Source organism: Cervus elaphus, chromosome 23, assembly GCF_910594005.1.
Source record: "Cervus elaphus chromosome 23, mCerEla1.1, whole genome shotgun sequence".
In the NCBI taxonomy this organism is placed as follows: Eukaryota; Metazoa; Chordata; class Mammalia; order Artiodactyla; family Cervidae; genus Cervus; species Cervus elaphus.
In genome coordinates this window covers 43,514,773-43,536,943 of record NC_057837.1, presented here as the reverse complement: position 1 = coordinate 43,536,943, position 22,171 = coordinate 43,514,773, and the positions used below count along the sequence as shown (strand labels likewise).

At 41.1% G+C, this 22,171-nt stretch overlaps 1 protein-coding gene across 3 annotated transcripts; it reads right to left on the bottom strand.

Moving 5' to 3' along the window:
• Nucleotides 1–2,747: 2,747 nt before the first annotated feature.
• On the bottom strand, nt 2,748–21,504 carry LOC122681817 (dihydrodiol dehydrogenase 3-like). Of its 3 annotated transcripts, none has more exons than XM_043884283.1 (9): nt 20,172–21,504; nt 17,783–17,950; nt 17,378–17,494; nt 16,063–16,140; nt 15,527–15,649; nt 14,606–14,715; nt 13,586–13,751; nt 3,376–3,458; nt 2,748–2,885 (listed from the first exon to the last, which is right to left on the bottom strand). In XM_043884283.1, the coding sequence occupies exons 1-7, from the start codon at nt 20,265–20,267 to the stop codon at nt 13,604–13,606; spliced, it is 840 nt and encodes a 279-aa protein (XP_043740218.1). In that variant the 5' UTR covers nt 20,268–21,504; the 3' UTR covers nt 2,748–2,885; nt 3,376–3,458; nt 13,586–13,603. The 3 variants fall into 3 exon arrangements, with proteins under 3 accessions (XP_043740218.1, XP_043740219.1, XP_043740220.1); XM_043884284.1 differs by having other exon boundaries at nt 20,184–21,501; XM_043884285.1 differs by lacking the exon at nt 14,606–14,715 and having other exon boundaries at nt 20,172–21,503.
• Between the last annotated feature and the right edge of the window lie 667 nt (nt 21,505–22,171).

Sequence of the window (22,171 nt, the reverse complement as noted above, 5' to 3'; positions counted from 1 at the left end):
TAGGAAAGATCCAGAACTGTGGAAGGACATTTCTGTGTGTTTTTATTCACACTCACCTCTCCCCTGACTTGAACAGAGCCATCTTGTTCTATAAAGGGCAGCAGCTCAACACCCTGTTGTCTCCCTCAAAGCAGACTCATTGCAGAAATCCTTGAGTGCAATATTCTCCCCTATCTGGGGCTTGCCTAGAAACTGGTATCCATTTCGCTTAACTCTGAGCTTGAACTGAAGAGCAGCTGGAGTGGCTCGTTACAGCTGCAGGGAGACTAGATATATATGGGACCAGTGCCAGGGACTAAGGGTGGAGACACACACAAGGCCATGTAAAACCCTGATATAACTGGGGTGGGGACTTGGGGAATAGTAAGGCATTCAAAAACAATCATAAATTTCCCAGAATCAGAAAGCCACTCATGCTCCAGGTATGTTGTTGACTTAGAAATGACCTGAGTTTCCCTTAGTTTCCTGTTGAGCTGAACCCAGGACCAGGCACATGGCATGTCAGCTAGTGAAGGACAATCAGGATGTGGTACAAATCTGCAAACAGTGGGTGTGCTGTGCTTTTCCAAGTACCCTGTCATGAACACACAGAAGGAGAGATAGAGAATGCGTAGAATAAAGAAAGGTGAAACAAGAAAGCTAAAAAAAAACAAAAAAAGACAGAGAGGAAAAAAGAGAAAAACATGAGCCATAAAACAGTTTTTATTACTATTTAGTTGCTATGTCAGACCCCTCTATTGCAACCCAATGGACGATAGCCCCACAGGTTTTTCTGTCCATGGGATTCTGCAGACAAGAATACTGGAGTGGGCTGCCATTTCCTTTTCCAGTGGATCTTCCTGGACCTGAGATCCAACCCGCATCTACTGCATTGGTAGGCAAATTCTTTACCACTGCTCTACCTGGGAAGCTTGATCCACGAAAGGAAGAAAAGAAATCAGCACTGACTCTTCCTGAACAATCACAGGAGCCACACTTAGTGAACAGTGAGTGTCTCAACTGTCCTGGGAGGAGCTCTAGGTGGGCAAGAGGACACTGAGCTCAGCTCCCCTAGGAGCACATCAGGGTCCCATCTCCTAATAACACACGACACCAGCAGGAAGCCCCCTCCACACCAAGACTGTAAAGAACCATCCCCACGGAGCTGGGTGGGAAGGGAAGAGAAGCTGGCAGATCGGGATTGAGCCCCTGGGAGGGCCCCAGACGAGGAGGGGAGGACAGGGGCTCAGAGGTCCTCCCTGGAGAGACCCGTGCACACCATGCACTGGGCACAGCAGCCCTGGCACGAACCTAAGTGGTCTCGGCCCCACTGCTGCTGTGAACCTAGGGGGACTCGCAGGAGGCCTGGAAACTTGACTCCTCTCCTGAGACACATACCTGCTCCTGCTCCTGCTCCTGGAACAGGCTGAGGGGGTGACCAGACGCTGCCCAGGACTTGGCGGGTTTTACTGGGCAGCCCATGTGCCCCCCGGCACACAAATGACCCCTCAGCACCACTGGATCTAGTTCACTCTCCATGGCGCAAGGGCCGCCCATGCTGGGCAGAGTGGGCAGTGGTGGGTAAAGATCTGGCTCAGACCAGCAGGATGTCTGGATGGAGCAGGGTGGCCATCAGAGAGGGGCCTGAGGAGCAATGTTCTGGAAATATCCTTCTCCATTTCCCTCACAGTAAAGTCCTTTAAAAGCCTATGTGAAAAGGACCCCCTGCCCCACCAGCTCTCTGATTTGCCTTTAGCTCCTGTCTCCCCACCTCACTAAACTCCACCCACATCAGCAGACTTGCTGACCCTTAAATGTTCCATGAACACTCTTCCTTCCTGGAATAAGCATTTCCTGTTCCAGAGAAATGCAGGGAGCCACTGTCTCTGTATTTCAAGGCTGTTTTGTACAAAGGAAAAGCTGTGTGGAATGAAGTGTAGCTGATGCCTCTGTCTAACAGAAGTACAGAAATGGGAGAGATTGTGCAGAATTATCTCAACAGACACTACCCATTTCTAACAGTTAAATTCTCCAGAGGAATCGAGTGGAGAGGGAGGTGGGAGGGGGGATCGGGATGGGGAATACATGTAACTCCATGGCTGATTCATGTCAATGTATGACAAAACCCACTGAAATGTTGTGAAGTAATTAGCCACCAACTAATAAGAAAAATAAAATAAAAATTAAAAAAATTCTCCTGATTTCATTCACAGTCTCATTCTCCATGAGACTCAAGACATTTCTCATTTCACTTATTGACTTTTGTTGATATGACAATGTTTTTCTAAAGAATGTCAATAAAGTTTTGCTGAAAGACCACTGAATAAACTCAAAATATGTAAGGATTCATCAAAATGCTGAGCATGGGCAGACAAATAAGAAATTACATAAATGACTAAGATGTGCTGCTTGCTATACAGGAAGCAAAATATAATACTGGATTTTTTTAAATCATATTTTTAGCTTATCAAGATACTTAGGCTATGTTTCAAAAGAAGTATATAACCTGTAGAATGAAGTTTATTTGTTTTTGTAAATAAACAAATGCACATATGTGTCTAGGAAAATTACAAGGTAAATGCACCAAAGGTAAGTATTATCAAATGGGCAAACACTACTGATCTTTATTTCCTATCCTGTCCCTTCTTTATCTAAATATTCTGTCATGTATATGCATTATTTCAATGACAGGAAATAAAGAATATTCTTACTTTGAAGTCTATGCTATTTCATAAACTGTTCATTTTTAAAAAGAAAGACATGGTTTCAGAAGTTCAGACACTTTATTTAAACTTCTTCATCAAGCACAAAATTATTCACCACCCCAGAAGTAAGAAGTTATCGAAGAACCACAGTGAGTTGATCAATATTCTTCAGAGAATGGATACTCAGGGTGACCAACACCACTGGAAGACAAAGAGATGGACTCATTTATGAACTCTGGCTTCATTATAACATAGTTATGATTAATATAAACATTTTTCCTTATATAAAAAGAATTAAAAATTAAACATGTTCACTGGTCCCTGAAAGAATAGTGGGCTGCAGGCACTGTGCCCTTTGTGTTTCCTGGCTCTCTGGGCTCTGAGAGGAAGTACACCAGGCACAGGGCTTAGGGGCACAAAGTAGTGAATTTATTCATCACAATGTCAACTGTGGGAATTTTACTGATGGGCTGTCCTACTCGCCAATCACATTTCTGTTGATCAAGGATGGAGCCCTGGAGGAATCCTCTGGGCTGAGGTCTGCAGGAAGCAACTGGCTCACTCCTATGCTTGAAATCAGAACTGTCTTTCTAGACTTAAGCTTTTAAAAAGCTTAGTTCTCCTGCTCACCTCTCTGCTACAAAACAAACAAATAAACAAAAGGGACTGTGTTTGTGAAACAGTCACTTACATAAGAAATTCATAGTATCTTATATTTCTGTTGAGGCCATCGATTGCTTTCATGTCTTCTGGAGTCAGTTCAAAGTCAAACACCTGGAAGGAAGGAAGAATCACATTAACCTCTCCCTGCAAGGAGCCAGCCTTCCCCTGGGAACTGGAGGACTTTCCAGCTGGATGGAGACAAGAAGAGGGGACAGGGAAGCTGTGTCTGTCCTCAGCTTCCAGGAGCACAACCTGGGACCCTTGCTGAGTTCTCACCTCTCCTTCCCACACCTTCTCCTTCTCTGTCCACCTCACTAACATTACTGTGCCATCAGTTCCATATCTTTCTAAGTGAATCACTTGTGACAGGAAACAAACTAAAATCTTCTTTTTCCAAACAAACTGATGTGGACACTCCTGCCTTGATACCTGAACCTGAGCTAACATTAGACTGATTTCCTCTCCCCAACACACCCTAAGGGTGACAGCATTCAGCTGAAGCAGTGTGGGTGAAGGCTCCCCCTTGAAAGCATATTCAGGAATCTGATTTCAAACTTACTCCTTACCTATGAATAAGTCTAACAAAACCTATATGTCTGTGCCTTAGTGGAGAAGATCTCTGTGTTGGGAAAATCCCCTGGAGAAGGAAATACTAACCGACTTCAGTATTCTTGCCTGGAGAATAGCATGGACAGAGGAGCCTGATGGGCTACAGTCCATGGGGTCGCAAGGAGTCACACACAACTGAAGCAACTAACACTTTAGTAGAGAAAGTTATGAAAAGTGTTTAAAACATTGAAGAACAGCAAATTATTAAAAGTTAACATCACAGTCATGAAAAGAAAAGTTCAACTTTCTAAAGAAATGCATTTCTCCAGAGTGATCTAATATTTCAGTACAGCATGATCCAAGAAGTTAAACAAATATTCTTTTGTAGAAACCAGTAAAGTGATACTAAATTTTAAATAAAAGAACAGTCAAGAGCAGTCAAGACATCTTTAAAGATGAATGTACCATTCTGAGAAAGAACACTTATTTTCCATTTTAAGAACACAGTACAGAGAACTGAATAGTTAAATAGAGAAGGGCCAGGGCAGTCCTAATATGGAGGAGGGATAGGATGGGGAGACCACTTTATCCCCAACAAATTCATCAAAAGATCACTTGAATGCTGAGCTACTTCCACAAAACAACTTCTGAATGCTAGCAGAGGACACCAGGCACCCTGAAAGGCAGCCCATTCTCTTCAAAGGGAGGTATGACGAAATATAGAAGACAAAAAGAGGGACAAAAGAGTTAGGGATGGAGACCCAACCCAAGGAAGGAGTAGTGAAGGAGAAGTTTCCAAATACCAGGAACCCCTCTCACCAGCAGGTCTGTTGGGGCGGGGGGGGGGGCGTGGAATGTCAAAAGGCAACATAACCAGGAGGAAAAAAATAAACCACAGAATACGTGCCTTAACCACAGTTCCGAGCAAGGAATAGCCCAGACATTCATGTCTGCCACCAGCAAGTGGGGGCTAAACAGGGAGGTGGGGGTTACATGCTTAGGGTAAGGACCAGGCCTGAATGCCCTGAGAACAATCTGAGGGAGCTAACCTGAGATAGCAACCCAAACTTTGGGTTAGCCAGAGAGAAAAAAAAAGAGAGAGAGAGAGAACTTTCCTGTTAGAAGCTCTAACCTAAGGTACAGCCTGGCCTACTCACAGAACAAAGGACTGAGTGAATACCAAAGGAGAGCTAGCTGGCTGCGGACAGGCCCACCCCCCTACCAGAGGCAGATTGGCTGGCAGGCAACAGCCAGAGCCAGGTGAGGGGCAATCTCAGCCCCAGAGATGGCATCCTCCACCAAACAGTGAGCAGGCTCCCAGTTGCTAACCAAGTCTTCCTGGGCTCTTGGAAGGTTGACATCTGCCAGGAGGGTCACAGCCTGAGATCAGCTCCCCAGAAGAGACACAAGGCACACATGAGAAGGCGCTCTTACTAAGTACCCTGGAAACCAAGCAGCTGGGACCCAGGGAGGTGATTAGGATGCACAGCCCTCCTGGGACAATGTGCTCACCAAGCACCTGATCACCTGAGCTCCTTGGACCTGGGAAGGGCATAAAACGCAGGCCCAACCAAGTCTGTGCCTTTGTGGAGTACACAAGAACCTGAACCTGAGCAGCTTAGACTCAGGAAGTGCATGCCACCCAGGGCCCGCTTTGGACAGTTCTCCTGCAGAGCAACATGGAGCCTGAGCAGTGTAGACTGGGAAAGCACATGCCGCCGTGAGCTGGTGCAAACCCATTGTGGCCCAGACACTGCAAGCACTCCCCACACATGCCAGTGATGGTTGTTTGCAGTGTTCCTCCCTCCCCACAGCTCAACTGAGCAAGTGAGCCTAAATAGGTGACCACCTTCATCCCCTTGTGTCGGGCAGAAAGTAGACACTGAACAGACTGGCAAACAGAGGAAGCCAAATAAACAAAGAAGAGGGAATTGCTCTGGAAGTGAGAGGTGCAACAGATTAAAACACTGTAGTTAGCATTGACTAACAATTGGAAGGGGCCTATAGACCTTGAGAAGAAGTATAAACTGGAAGAAGGAACTATCTGAAACTGAACTGACCCCACACTGCCCTCAACAGCTCCAAAGAAATTCCTAGAAACATTTTTACTATTATCATTTTTTTAGTTTTTTTAATATTTTTATTTTTAAGTTATTACTCCTTTAATTTTCATTTTTATAACCTACTATTACCTTGTAAAAAAAAAAAAAAGACTATTTTTAATGCAAATTTCACATGCATATTTTTTACAGTTTTGTGATTGTTTTTGTTTTGTATTTTTACTATTGTATTTTTCAGAGTCTAACCACTACTCTAAATTTTTAATCTTTGCTTTTTGGTATTTGCTGTCAATTTTGTACCTTTAAGAATCTAATCTTCAGTATCCATTTTCACTTAGGGGTGTGATTACTGGCTTCATTGCTCTCTTCCCTTTTGACTCTTCCTTTTCTCCCCCAGGTCACCTCTATCTCCTCTCTCCCCCTTTGCTTCTCTGCTGAACTCTGTGCATCTCTCTGGGTGTTCCAAGCTGTGGAAAACACTTAGGGAACTGATTACTGGCTAAATTGTTCTCTCCCCTTTTGACTGGCCCTCTTCTCCTCCTTGTCACCTCTATCTCCCTTCTCCCTCTTCTCTGTGTAAGTCTGTGAACCTCTCTGGGTGTTCCAGACTGTGAAGAACACATAGGGAATTGATTACTGGCCAGATTGTTCTCTCCCCTTTTGATTTTCCCTCTTCTCCTCTTGGTCACCTCTATCTCCCTCCTCCCTCTTCTAATCTCCATGTAACTCTGAGAACCTCTCTGGGTGTCCCTCACTGTGGAGAATCTTTTCACCATTTACCTAGATGTTTTATCATCTGTGCTGTATGGATGGAGAAGTCTTGAGGCTACTGTAAGAATAAGACTGAAAGCCAGAGGCAGGAGGCTTAAATCCAAAACTTGAGAACACCAGAGAACTCCTGACTGCGGGGAACATTAATCAATAAGAGCTCATCCAAAAGCCTCCATATCTACACTGAAACCCAGCTCCACTGAAGAGCCAACAAGTTCCAGAGCAAGACATACAATGCTAATTCTCCAGCAATGCAGGAACATAGCCCTGAGCATTAAAATACAGGCTGCCCAAAGTCACAACAAACATATAGACATCTCAAAACTCACTACTGGACACTTCGTTGCACTCCAGAGAGAAGAGATCCAGCTCCACCCACCAAAACACTGGCAAAAGCTTCTCTTCCTCCCCTTGTCAAGGAAACGTTGACAAGACATTAGTCCAACCCCACACACAGGGAGCAACCTCCACAATAAAGAGAAACCATAAACTTCCAGAATACAGAAAGGTCACCCCAAACAGACCAATCTAAACAAAATGAAAAGGCATAGAAATATTCAGCAGGTAAGGGACATGATAAATGCCCACCATACCAAACAAAAGATGAAGAGATAGGGAGTCTACCTGAAAAAGAATTCAGAATAATGATAGTAAAGATGATCCAAAATCTTGAAAACAAAATAGAGTTGCGGATAAATAGACTAGAGAGAAGGATTGAGAAGATGCAAGAAATATTTAACAAGGAGCTAGACAAAATTTTTAAAAAAAAGAGTCAATCAATCATGAATAATGCAATAACTAAGACCAAAACCACTCTGGAGGGAACCAACAATAGAATAACTGAGGCAGAAGATAGCATAAGTGAGGTGGAAGATAGAATGGTGGAAATAAATGAAGCAGAGAGGAAAAAAGAATGAAAAGAAATGAGGACAATCTCAGAGACCTCTGGGACAATGTTAAATGCCCCAACATTCGAACCATAGGAGTCCCAGAAGAAGAAGACAAAAAGAAAGGCCATAAGAAAATACTTGAGGAGATAATAGTTGAAAACTTTCCTAAAATGGGGAAGGAAATAGTCACACAAGTCCAAGAAACCCAGAGAGTCCCAAACAGGATAAACCCAAGCTGAAACATTCCAAGACACATATTAATCAAATTAATGAAGATCAAACACAAAGAGCAAATATTAAAAGTAGCAAGGGAAAAGCAACAAACCACACACATGGGAATTCCCATAAGGATAACAGCTGATCTGTCAATAGAACCTCTTCAGGCCAGAAGGGAATGGCAGGACATATTTAAAGTGACGAAAGAGAAGAACCAGCAACCCAGATTACTATATCCAGCAAGGATCTCATTCAAATATGAAGGAGAAATTGAAAGCTTTACAGAGAAGCAAAGGCTGAGAGAATTCAGCACCACCAAACCAGCACTTCAACAAATGCTAAAGGATCTTCTCTAGACAGGAAACACAGAGATGGTTTATAAACTCAAACCTAAAACAATAAAGTAAATGGCAACAGGATCATACCTATCAATAATTACCTTAAAAGTAAATGGATTGAATGCCCCAACCAAAAGACAAAGACTGGCTGAATGGATACAAAAACAAGACCTCTACATATGCTGTCTATAAGAGACCCACCTCAAAACAAGGGACACATACAGACTGAAAGTGAAGGGCTGGAAAAAGACATTTCACGCAAATGGAGACCAAAAGAAAGCAGGAATAGCAATACTCATATCAGATAAAATAGACTTTGAAATAAAAGCCATGAAAAGAGACAAAGAAGGACACTACATAATGATCAAAGGATCAATCCAAGAAGAAGATATAGCAATTATAAATATATATGCACCCAACATAGGAGCACCGCAATATGTAAGGCAAATGCTAAAAAGTATGAAAGGGGAAATTAACAGTAACACAATAATAGTGGGAGACTTTAATACCCCCACTCATACCTATGGATAGATCAACTAAACAGAAAATTAGCAAGGAAACACAAACTTTAAATGATGCAATGGACCAGTTAAACCTAATTGATATCTATAGGATATTTCATCCCAAAACAATAAATTTCACCTTTTTCTCAAGTTCACACGGAACATTCTTCAGGATAGACCACATCCTGGGCCATAAATCTAGCCTCGGTAAATTTAAGAAAAATTAAATCATTTCAAGCATCTTTTCTGATCACACTGCAGAAAGATTAGACATCAACTACAGGGAGAAAAAAAAACTATTAAAGATACAAGCATACAGAGGCTGAACAACACACTTCTGAATAACCTAAAAATCACAGAAGAAATCACAATATGCATAGAAATGAGAAAATGAAAACGCAACCACCCAAAACCTATTGGATTCAGTAAAAGCAGTGCTAAGGGAAAGGTTCATAGCAATACAAGCTTACCTCAAGAACCAAGAGAAAAATCAAATAAATAACGTACCTTTGCACCTAAAGCAGCTAGAAGAAGAAATGAAGCACCCCAGGGTTAGTAGAAGGAAAGAAATAATAGAAATTAGGGCAGAAATGAATGACAAAGAAGCAAAGGAGACTATAGCAAAAATCAACAAAACTGAAAGCTGGTTCTTTGAGAAGATAAATAAAACAGACCATCCATTAGCCAGACTCATAAAAAAAAAAAAAAAGGGAGAAGAATCAAATCAACAAAATTAGAAATGAAAATGAAGAAATCACAATTGACAAAACAGAAATACACAGGATCGTAAGAGACTACTATCAGCAACTATATGCCAATAAAATGGACAACTTGGAAGAAATGGACGAATTTTTAGAAAACCAAAACCTTCCAAAACTGAGCCAGGAAGAAATAGAAAATCCTAACAGACCCATCACAAGCATGGAAATCGAAACTGTAATCAAAAATCTTCCAACAAACAAAAGCCCAGGGCAAGATGGTTTCCCAGCTGAATTCTACCAAAAATTTAGAGAAGAGCTAACACCTATCCTACTCAAAATCTTCCAGAAAATTGAAGAGGAAGGTAAATTGCCAAACCCATTCTATGAGGCCACCATCACCCTAATACCAAAACCAGACAAAGATGCCACAAAAAATAAAACTACAGGCCAATATCACTGATGAACATAGATGCAAAAGTCCTTAACAAAATTCTAGCAAACAGAATCCAACAATATATCAAAAAGATGATACATCATGACCAAGTGGGCTTTACACCAGCGATGTAGGATTCTTCAATATTCACAAATCAATGTGATATACCACATTAACAAATTGAAAAATAAAAGATATATGATTATCTCAATAGATGCAGAGAAAGCCTTTGACAAAATTCAACATCCATTTAAGATAAAAACCCTCCAGAAAGCAGGCATAGAAGGACCATACCTCAACATAATTAAAGCCATATAAAATAAACCCACAGCAAAGTTTATCCTCAATGGTGAAAAATTGAAAGCATTTCCCCTAAAGTCAGGAGCAAGCCAAGGGTGCCACTCTCACCACTACCATTCAACATAGTTTTGGAGATTTTAGCCACAGCAATGAGAGAAGAAAAAGAAAAAAAGGAGTCCAGATTGGATAAGAAGAAGTAAAACTCTCACTGTTTGCAGACGACATGATCCTCTACATTAAAAACCCTAAAGACACCACCAGAAAATTACCAGAGCTAACCAATTCATTAGTTCTAGTCATGGCTATGGTTTTTCCAATAGTAATGTATGGATGTGAGAGTTGGACTATAAAGAAAGCTTAACACTGAGGAATTGGTTCTCTTGAAAATATGGTGTTAGAGAAGACTCTTGAGAGTCCCATGGCCTGCAAGGAGATACAACCAGTCCATCCTAAAGGAAATCAGCCCTGAATATTCATTGGAAGGACTGATGCTGAAGCTGAAATGCCAATACTTTGGCCACCTGATGAGAGGAGCTTACTCATTGGAAAAGACCCTGCTACTGGGAAAGATTGAAGGCAGGAGGAGAAGGGGGTGACATAAGATGAGATGGTTGGATGGCATCACTGACTCAGTGGACATGAGTTTGAGTATACTCTGGGAGTTGGTGATGGACAGGGATGCCTGTCGTGCTGCCTCCTGGGGGTCACAAAGAGTCGGACATGACTGAGCGACTGAACTGAACTGAACTGAATCAATGGATATAGTAAAGTTGCAGGATATAAAATTAACACACAGAAATCCCTTGCATTCCTATACACTAACAATGAGAAAGCAGAAAGAGAAATTAATGAAACAATTTCATTCACCTTTGCAAAGAAAAGAACAAAACACTTAGGAATAAATCTACCTAAAGAATCAAAAGACCTATATATAGAAAACTATAAAACACTCCTTAAAGAAATCAAAGATGACACAAATAGATGGAGAAATATACCATGTTCATGGATAAGAAGAATCAATATATTAAAAATGACTCTACTACCCAAAGCAATCTATAGATTCAACACAATCCCTATCAAGCTACCAACAGTATTTTTCACAGAACTGGAACAAATAATTTCACAATTTGTATGGAAATACAAAAAACCTCTTCCCTAATGGCTCAGACAGTAAAGCATCTGCTTACAATGCCGGATACCCGGGTTCAATCCCTGGGTTGGGAAGATCCCCTGGAGAAGGAAATGGCAACTCACTCCAGTACTCTTGCCTGGAAAATCCCATGGACGGAGGAGCCTGGTAGGCTACAGTCCTTGAGGTCACAGAGTCGGACCTGACTGAGCGATTTCACTTTCACAAAAAACCTCGGATAGCCAAAGCAATCTTGATAAAGAAGAATGGAACTGGAGGAATCAACCTGCCTGACCTCAGACTATACTACAAAGCTAGTCATTAAGACAGTATGGTACTGACACAAAGACAGAAATATAGATCAGTGGAACAAAATAGAAAGCCCAGAGATAAATCCATGCACCTATGGACACCTTATCTTTGACAAAGGAGGCAAGAATATACAATGGAGAAAACACAATCTTTTTAACAAGTGGTGCTGGGAAAACTGGTCAACCACTTCAAAAGAACGAAACTAGAACACTTTAGAATCATACACAAAATTAAACTCAAAATGGATTAAAGCTCTAAACATGAAACCAGAAACTATAAAACTCCTAGAGGAAAACATAGGCAAAACCCTCTCTGATATAAATCACAATGACATGGATTTTTTCCCACTCCCTGGCTTGAAATCACAGTGCTGTCCTGAGATGAAAATCAAGTTTTCTGACCACAGTCTAGCCAAATATATATGAAAAACTATATGGAGAAGCCTGCATGATCCTCTGAGAAGAGTCATATCCACCTGCTAAAGCAGAACTGCCAAGCTGCTCTGCACTGAACAGCAAATGCATGAGAGAGCCCAGCCAAGAAGACAACAGTTGAGCTGAGTGCAGGCAGTATCTCAAACCACAGAATCAAGAGACGCTTAACTGATTTCTGCATTAAATCTTAAAACTGGGGAGAGTTTTCAATACAGCTCTGCCTAAGGGTACAGTAATGGTCTCTTACACAGAAAACTAAAGACAAACACCTTGCAAAAGTGGACTTCACAAAGACAGAAACTCAAGAAGATTAAATATATGAAGGTGAAACCATATGAGTATTCAGGGAAATGCAAAATAAAATCATTATGGTTTAGAGGTGAAAGATCATCCATAATTTTGTGACCCCAAATTCACATGTGGATGGTGTTAGAAATGGAGTCTTTGAGGGGTAATTAGGTCATGATGGTGGAGCCTTCAAAAATGAAATTTCAACAATATCATAGTCATATAAGATACTGGGGAGAGCTCTGTTGGCCCCTTCACCATGTAAAGATACACGGAGAAGCCTGTGACCTGGAGGAGGGCCCTCACCTGACCATGAATGCACCCTGACCTCAGACTTCCAGCCTCAGAAATGTGACAAACAAATTTTCATTGTTTCCAAGACACCCAATCTGGGGTGTTTTGTTAAGACAGTCCAAACAGCTTAAAATAATCACATAATGCAATTTCATCCATGAGAAAGAAGGTAATAAGGCATCATTTGTACAAGGTGACAGGATAAATTGCAGACATAATCACTGGAACTAAAATCTCTTTTTTCTGTCCAACTTTATTTTCTCGGGCTCCAAAATCACTACAGATGGTGACTGCAGCCATGAAATTAAAATACCCTTGCTCTTTCTATGAAAAGCTGTGACAAACCTGCATAACATATTACAAAGCAGAGATATTACTTTACCGACAAAGGTTCATATAATAAAGCTATGGTTTTTCCAGTAGCCATGTATGGATGTGAGACATGGACCATAAAGAAAGCTGAGCACCAAAGAACTGATGCTTTTGAACTGGGGTGTTGGAGGAGACTCTTGAGAGTCCCTTGGATTGCAAGGAGATCAAACCAGTCAATTGTAAAGGAAATCATTCCTGAATATTCATTGGAAGGACTGATGCTGAAGATGAAGCTCCAATACTTTGGCCATCTGATGCAAAGAACTGACTCATTTGAAAAGACCCTGATGCTGGGAAAGATGGAAGGCAGGAGGAAAGGAGGATGACAGAGGATGAGATGATTGACATGAGTTTGAGCAAGCTCCAGGAGATGGTAATGGACAGGGAAGCCTGGCATGCTGAAATCCATAGGCTGTAAAGAGTCAGACATGACTGGGTGACTTAATTGAACAGAACTGAACCCTCTCCAGGCAGGCCACCTCTCCTGTTGCCACAGCAGGAGAAAACTATCGGGAATACACACAAGGCATTCATGCACAGGGAAGAACAGGTAATTCATCTTGACTCAAGGAAAGTCTTGAGAGACAAAGAATGACCCTCATGAAGGACATTCCATAGGAGCCCTCTGCCCAGAGCCCCAATCATCACCTGTATGTTCTCATTGATTCACTTCTTGTTGTAACTTTTGGCCAGAACCACAACCCCACGTTGTATCTGGTAACGAAGGACAACCAGAGCTGGAGTTTGCTTGTGCTTTTTGGCAATGGCACAAAGAACTGAGTCCTCCAGGAGAATGGGGAGGTTCAAGTTCACCCTGGAAGAAAAATCAGAAATCCAGAGGAGTTGAGACTAAATATGCAATTTGTGAGTAGTTTTCCCAAACAGATCAAGTAGGTCCACTCTATACCAGTGCTTCTCAAAGTGTACCAGCATCATAAGTATCACCTGGGATCTTGTCAGATATAAAAATTCCATGGCTAGCTAAAGACAAACTGAATCAGAATTTAAACCGTGTCACGTCCCATTCTGTGTTTACAAAGCTTTGCAGGTTATTTGGATACATTAATGACCTGAGACCAGGATTGCTAAAGTCGTGGATTTTTTTTAAGTCTCAGGGGTTATTTTGCGTCTATAATCAAAGGCATGAACAGAGAACAGAAGGGGAAAACCAAGGAGTTTTTTAAATTTCAGTTTCCTAAGGTACTGATAAATATTGAATACTCTCAAAATCAAAGAAATCTATTCCATCATTACTCTTCTTTAGATATATACAAAAATGGTTCAAGTTTAGTTTTTTCTATCATAATAGACCTGAGAATTGCATATTATTATCCCAGTTTTAGACACAAGGTAAGTGAGGCTTGGAATTTCTATTTTTAGAAATGTTTTATTAGTTAATGTCTATATAAATCATGACATAAGCTTGTGTTTCTGGTTTCAACTGGGGGATTATATATAGATTTTAATGCAGACATCTGTTAATGATGAGTCTACAAGCTAATACAGTGTAGAAAAATGGCTGGATGATAGGAAGATAGAAGAAAATATTCCATCCATCCCCTCTCTCCCCTTTGCTTATGAGAGTTATCTGAGTACTCTATTTTAAAATATCTCATTAAAAATTGAATTTCAGGGAAACTCCCAGTTGTCTTCAGTAGGATTCAATACCATTCTTTTATTCGTTGGGATCCTAGAGCACCATAGGCAACAAGAACAATATCATGTGACTTGCAGAAATCCAACAGTTTGCTCTGATTAAGATAAGGGTGGCATTCCACCTGTAGAATGTCAACAGAGAAGAGTGTCAGATTATTTGAAAAGGTAATATTAATATGACAGAGGCAGATTAAAATTTTAAGTGCCTAAATGAAAGATGGCAACATTAAATGTAAAATGGAAATATCAACATCTAGAGAGAAGTAGAGAAAAGTGTATTTATACAGTTAATTTTATGACAGACCGTGGATGGGAGAACCAGTCGAAGTTGAGTAATAAAAAGGTGTAGTCTATATTTCAGTAGATATTCCCGGGTAAATGTTTTATCTTTTGTTAGCATCACCTCGAGCCTTTAACTTCACCCTCTAACCTGGATGACTTTCATCATCTCCAGCACATTTTTCTGTTCTGTGCTCCCTGTTGAGACTCATAAATGCTGAGACACCAAGGCTAAGGAATCAGCCATCGGAACCCCACACAAACCTTTACCACCCATCTCAGCTGATTGGTTACTTTATTAATTTACTTCCCATTCAATGTTTTCATGGCTTCCTTGGTACACAAAGTTTATTCCAGGGCATTTTCCCATCCAGTCTTGTCATCCTTTAATCTCAGGAAAATGACACATCCTACCTCTAGCTCTAGGTTCTACCCAAATTTGGCAGGATGCCCTCCCGACCTTTTCCATCCAGGTACATCAGATAGAGATACCATTTGGGATTCTATTCACACCATCCAGACAGCGACTCTACACTCTAGAATCCTCTGTACCACAAAGGTTGGATGAACAGGAGGGGAGGACAGACAGACATCAGGCTCCAGTGCAAGAAGGAGGCTCTAAAGAGCAGGAGGGAGAGGAGTCGAGATGCTCACTTGGTTGCAGACAGGCTTGTACTTGAGTCCCGGCTTGTTCAGGATCTTCTGCAGCTGCTTGTGGTTGAAGTTGGACACCCCAATGGACTTGGTCAGCCCTGCATCCTTACACTTCTCCAGGGCCTTGGAGGGAGGGTTGGTCATTTGAAATGAGTGATAGATCAAGAATAAATATTTGAAAAAATCTGTAAAAAGTGTCTCATGTCAAGAATTTACATTGATTTTAAGAAAGGAAAAAGGAGGAGAAGGTCATGATACAAGAAGATGAGTTATCAACTCCTCCTTAGAAAACTCTGGAGAAGACATATCACATGGAAGGAAAGAGATATCTGTCTGCACTGTCCCATATTCTCCTCCTCTGTTCTTTTCTATGAACATTTCAGCAATGGTTTCCTCACCACAACCTCAGCATCCCAGCCCTTAGATTCATGAACTACTGAGTCTGATGGCCCACAGCCCATTCTCATAGGTAGAAGAAATGAAGGAGTTTCCCCTTCTCCTGGTTCCTCCTCTGGTTCTCTCCTCCCTGGACTCACCTCCCACGTGTGGCAGAGATCCACTGAGTCACTTATCAGTTTTCCATTTTCATCTTTTGGAAATAATTCCTCCCCTGGCTGGAACAGAGATATTCGAGATGTGACAAAATAATTTCTCCACATTTAGCCAGGCTGCCAGGCACTAAGAATTAAACCTCCATGAGGTAGATTTATAACTTTATACTTACTAATATTTGCAAAGTGACTTGTGTATGGAGTTGTAAGCAGTGTCTTTAGGAGGGAGCCTTATTCTAATTCCTTACACTTATATATGTTGCAATATATATAATTTTTCTATGTCCTAAAAGGGACTTCCAGTGACTTCTGTGATTTTTGTCTGTTCCCTGTACTTGGCTCTTTTGAAATGTCTCTGATCTGAGAATGGCAGTAAGTTACATGCCATAATTTCCAGAATAAAAATTGTAAACTAGACCTGGGCTAGATAATCAGATTTCCTTTACCCTTCTAGCATTAGATGCCCTAGGACAGGCATGTGAACCAGCAAGTCTCTCATTAGGTTGATATGGAATGTGAAAGATCCAGACATGCTCTCAAATGTTTATGACCCTGAGCTTTGAAATGGCCCAAGGTCATGTTTGCCACCAATGGGAAATGTTCAGTAAAAATAAAGTAATCCCTTTATAGGGATAGAAAAAAAGAAACATTTCTGAGGAGTCCTGCAAATCCTCAAAACTCTCTGTGTCTGGGACTTGCCACCTACATACTCCACTAAGTTATTTTGCATTAGATAGCTTGAGTTGATTTATATAACTAGAAATCAAGATTTCTAAGTAAACCAATCTTAATGACCAAGTGCAGTCTACAAAGCTCATCATAAAGTTGAGGAAGAGTGTAGACAATATCCCAACTCCTTATAAAGGTATGAAGTTTAGACGCACCCGGAGGGAACAGCACCAAATGTGCTCACCTTGAAAGGGTGAAAGACAAGATAAACTCATCATGTTCAATATAAGGCAGTGCCAGGTTCACCACAGCTGCACCAAATTCTTGGTTCATGAAATCCCTAGGGACTCAGGAGTCATAATCAAGACTGTGTGCAGAACTTGGCTATTTCTACTTCCTCAAGTTTTTCTGCCAGAGAGTCTTGGATTATTAACTCCTTTGTCTGGGAGGAATGTAACAGATTCAAAGAAGCTCAGTAAAAAGATGATCACAAATGATTATTTGGGGGATTCTACTCTAGTGTAATCATCACTTCAGTCTACTAAGAAAAATCTTAATACAACCATCCATGCAAGTTGTCGCACATTCTAACGCAAGATTTAAAATTGATATGATCACACATATATCCAACCTTCACAGCCAGTGGAAAATGAATAATATAGAGATCTACATAGTCCAGTTGAAGAGTTTTCAGTGATTTTTCCAAGGCTGGTCTGACCAACTCTGGTCGAAGGAAAGTGCACCAAAGCTGAAAATATAAAAGAATAAAAATTTTATTAAAAATACTTTAGGAAATTTTCTTTTGGTCTTACTGCATGGCTTGTGGGATATTACTTTCCTGACCCATGATGGAATGGGGGCCCATGATAGTAATGTGCCAAGTCTTAAAGACTGAACACCAAGGATTTCTAATACCTTAAGAATATACCAAGAAGCATAGTTCACCAATCAACTGTTCACCAAACAAATGCTCCTATTATATAATAGTCACCTGGGCACACTCACTAGCACACATGTTAAACACAGCATGCAGCACCTTTGAAGTGTAGAATATGTCTTCTCTCTTCACAGTACCATCTGCAATCTTGCTTTGAATGGCCTGGCCAACCTGTTCTTCATTTCGGTACACATGAGCACAGTCAATATGGCGGAACCCAACCTCTATAGCGAATTTGGTGACTTCCAGAGCTTCACTCTTAGGAATCTACATAAGCAACAAAGGTAGAAGTTGAATAACCACATGATTAAGAGATTGCTAGCACAAGCTTTGATCCTCCAAAGAATCAACTTTTCTTCATATATTTGATTAGTTCTCTATGTCTGGTGCTGAACCCATGACAGTTTCCCTGAACGTTCCTGGTCAGTTTTTAAATAGATATACAGTAACCCTTATAGCACAAATGATCCGTGGTGGATCACAGGCATCTGAGGACCCCAAGACAACCTCCAGGTTCAGTGGACCCAAAGGACTCAGCATAAAGTTGTGGTCATGAATATGATTTATACTATAAGATACTTGAAGAAAAATCAAAAAGGTATGAGGTATATAGTAAAGACATTAAACTACAGGAGATAATGAGAGACATTGAGCCTGGCCTGTTGCAATCCATAGAATCACAAAGAATCAGACATGACTTAGTGACTGAACAACAACAATAAAAAAAAGCATCAAGAAGTAAGGTGAAAGCTTCGAGACCACTGTCTACCAGTGAAGCTACATGGAATACACCAAATAAAAACTGTATCTATTCAAAGTGTACAAAGTGATGCTCTCATATAGGGATTCATTGCTGATGATCACCAAAAACAAGCCAGTTAGCAGATCCCTCATTTCACTTACCTTATTTTAGGGGTTTGTAAGAAAACTTAAGATCTAGTCTCTACAAAATCTCAGGGTATCACCCATTATTTATAACTATAGTCACAGTGCTGTGCATCAGGTCACCAACTTATTCATATTATCACTGAAGGTCTAGACTGTTGACAAACATCTTTCCATTCCTCACAGATTTGTCTCCAGCTTCTGGCCTTCATTTCTCTACTCTCTGTTTCTATATGTTCCACTATTTTAGATTCCACCTACAAAGAGACTTCCTTGGTGGCTCAGATGTTAAAGTGTCTGCCTACAGTGAGGGAGACCCGGGTTTGATCCCTGGGTCAAGAAGATCTCCTAGAGAAGGAAATGGCAACCCACTCCAGTGTTCTTGCCTGGAAAATCCCATGGACAGAGGAGCCTGGTAGCCTACAATCCATGGGGTCGCAAAAAGTTGGATACGATTGAGCAACTTCACTTTCACTTTTCACAAAGACATCGTGTAGTATTTGTCTCTTATTTCTGGCTTACTTCACTTAGCTAAAGTTCTCCCAGTTCACCTGTGTGATTTCAAATGCCAGTATTAACTATGTTTTAAATGCTGAATAATATTCCATTCCTTTTTCATGTGTCAGAATCTTTTCTACTTCAAGGAGGTAGATAATTGGTGTAATCACCCTTTGTTGGGTGCAGTCCTGGTCTTTCTTAAACACTTGAGCATTCATGGATATACTAACAATGGACCAGTGAGCTTCAGTACTAGCCTGGACACTTTACTCCCCACACCCTACTTTGCACTAAAAAGTCCTGCCTTCTCTTTCCAAAATGCCTATGAATATTTCCTTCTATTCTCCAAATGATAAAAGTGAAATGAAAGTTTCAGGATCAGACCTTGTCACAACCACATTCTCTAGAGACAAGAGGGACAGCAAACTTTCTGGCTACAGGTCTAGAGACTTGTCTGCTAGTCCCTTTTCTGTCCAAGCACTGAAAACTACACGTTAATAAAAAGACATTAAAACAACCAAGGATACATTGCAAAACCTGGCCTGTAAGATGGTAGCTTATCCCCTCAAATGACACTATATTTTCCATTAGAAGAAGTTTCCAAGGAGCAACCAAAGTACAAAGCAAAACACAGCTGGAATGTCTTGCCTGACACCTACCAGGCACCCCACAGTAGAAAAGCAATTCTCTCCAATTAGTTCCTATTCACCTCATCCTTAGGACCTTCCCCCTCAAATACTTCTCTGGATCATGTCTTTTTTGAGAGGTAAGAGTTCTGGAACTAATAAAATACACAGAGAAACCCAGCCACTGCAATCACCCTCAAAGCAAAGCAGTTGACAGCCAGTGATCTTGACAGTCGAGTCTCACCTCTTCTGCCAAGCTGGGAAAGAGATAGAAACTGGAGGGGAACCCAGACTAATCTGCAGGTGAGCGAGCCTCAGACCCTGATGCAGAGAGGAGACTGGATGCTCTCTCCCCTTTCACAGGGCATCATTCTAGCCTGGTTCGTGGCTAGAGGAGCTAACCAGGATCTCATTGCTTGACAACCCAAGTCCCTTCCACTCATGTTACATCCACTACTATTTATATCTCAACCCCATACCAGTACTGGTACCTCTGGAGGTACAGCGGTGCCAAGTCCCAGGACAGGAATGAAGTGGCCATCATTAAGCTTCACTCTCTGGCCTTTGGGATCCATTGCTTATTTCACCTCTGAATAAGCAGACTGATCTTTTCTTCTGCCTTAACAGGTTATAAATAACAGGAAGTTAACACCCCATCTGACTGTCCAATGCAAGCAGATACATTGGAGGAGGAGAGGATTAAAACAGCGCACCTATGTAGAGTAAGAAGAGGAATGAAGCCAGTTACATTGGTAGTTTGTTTGCTTGTTTGTTTTTTTTTTAATCAGAATAACTTCACTTATATAATGATGAAATGTGCCAAACAATTATTGACCAAATGTTACACATAAACCTCCACACACCAGTCATTTCACTTTTCTAATTATGAAGCCCACTTTTGATCAAACATCAATTGAAACAACTATTTCAGAGTACAAGAAGGCATACTAATCACACAATTAAAAAATGTTGATTATTAAGCATTTTCCAAAATGTCATCTCTTAATAGAGAATCAAAATATGAAACAAACCAAATTTGCCTTTTAAAATTTTCCAGCAGCAAAATTATTTTGCTTTACACACCTGTGGTGGTAGAGGTATAGTCAGTAAGTCATGTCCAACTCTTTTACAACCCCATGGACTGTACCCCGCCAGGCTCCACAGTTCATGGAATTACCAGGTTAGAATACTGGAGTCAGTTGCCATTTCCTACACCACAGTAACTTCCTGATACAGGGATCAAACCCAAGTTTCTTGTGTCACTTACATTGGCAGGCGAATTCTTACCATTGGACCACCAGAGAAGCACTTACAGACCTGACTAGGGTGAAATTCTGAAAAGGATACCAAAACCAGATGTGTTGGCAGAGTGTTTATTGGTGTTAATCATTAACAGTTTGTGGATACCATGTGTAGGTTCAAACAGACGCTTGAGTGTTTAGACTTTGTACTAAGCTATGTAACTTTTTAGAGTACCCTTATAATGTAACCAATACATATTTTACAGTTTGTTATCATGCTAAACATTATGCCTAAAAGAAAAACCTATAAGCAACTGAAATTGCAACAAATTTGGGAAGAGTAAGGGAAATCATGATGCCCTGGTACAAGGAGATGTGGTGAAGAAAAATTCAATTTTGCGTATATAGTGATGTCAGCAAAATAGTGAGCTAGGAGGAGTAGGAAGTATGGAAAAAGAAAGCAGCTGAAAAATGTAGGAGTTATGGGAAACAGTCAAAAAAACATCTATAGCAACAAAGTGAACATGCAACTAGGGAAGATCCAAAAGACTGGAAGGACATTTCCATATGTTTTTATTCAGACTCACCTCTCCCCTGACTTGAGCAGAGCCATCTTGATCTGTAAAGGGCGGCAGCTCAGCACCCTGCTGCTTCCCTTAAAGCAAACTCATCGCAGAAGTCCTTATGTGCAATATTCTCCCCTACTTGGAGCCTGCCTGGAAACTGTCGTCCATTTCACTTAACCCTGAGCTTGAACTGAAGAGCAGCTGGAGTGGCTCATTACACCTGCAGTGGGACTAGATATATATGGGGCCAGAGTCAGGGAGTAAGGGTAGAGACACACACAGGACCATGTAAAACCCTGATAGAATTGGGTGTGGATTTGGGGGGTAGTAAGGCATCCAACAAAGGTCCGTCTAGTCAAGGCTAAGGTTTTTCCAGTAGTCATGTATGGATGTGAGAGTTGGACTGTGAAGAAAGCTGAGTGCAGAAAAATTGATGTTTTAAAACTGTGATGTTGAAAAAGACTCTTGAGAGTCCCTTGGTCTGCAAGGAGATCCAACCAGTCCATCCTAAAGGAGATCAGTCCTGGGTGTTCATTGGAAGGACTGATGCTGAAGCTGAAACTCCAATACTTTGGCCACCTCGTGTGAAGAGTTGACTCATTGGAAAAGACCCTGATGCTGGGAGGGATTGGGGACAGGAGGAGAAGGGGATGACAGAAGATGAGATGGCTA

What these genes read in the sequence shown, in the direction of transcription:
- LOC122681817 (XM_043884283.1), bottom strand. Translation starts at nt 20,267, where the DNA reads ATGGATCCCAAAGGCCAGAGAGTGAAGCTTAATGATGGCCACTTCATT. An exon ending in ACAAGCCTGTCTGCAACCAA is followed by an intron (nt 14,716 to 15,526) that starts GTGAGCATCTCG and finishes GACATTCTACAG; the next exon opens with GTGGAATGCCACCCTTATCT. An exon ending in TCCCAACGAATAAAAGAATG is followed by an intron (nt 13,752 to 14,605) that starts GTATTGAATCCT and finishes TTTTTCTTCCAG; the next exon opens with GGTGAACTTGAACCTCCCCA.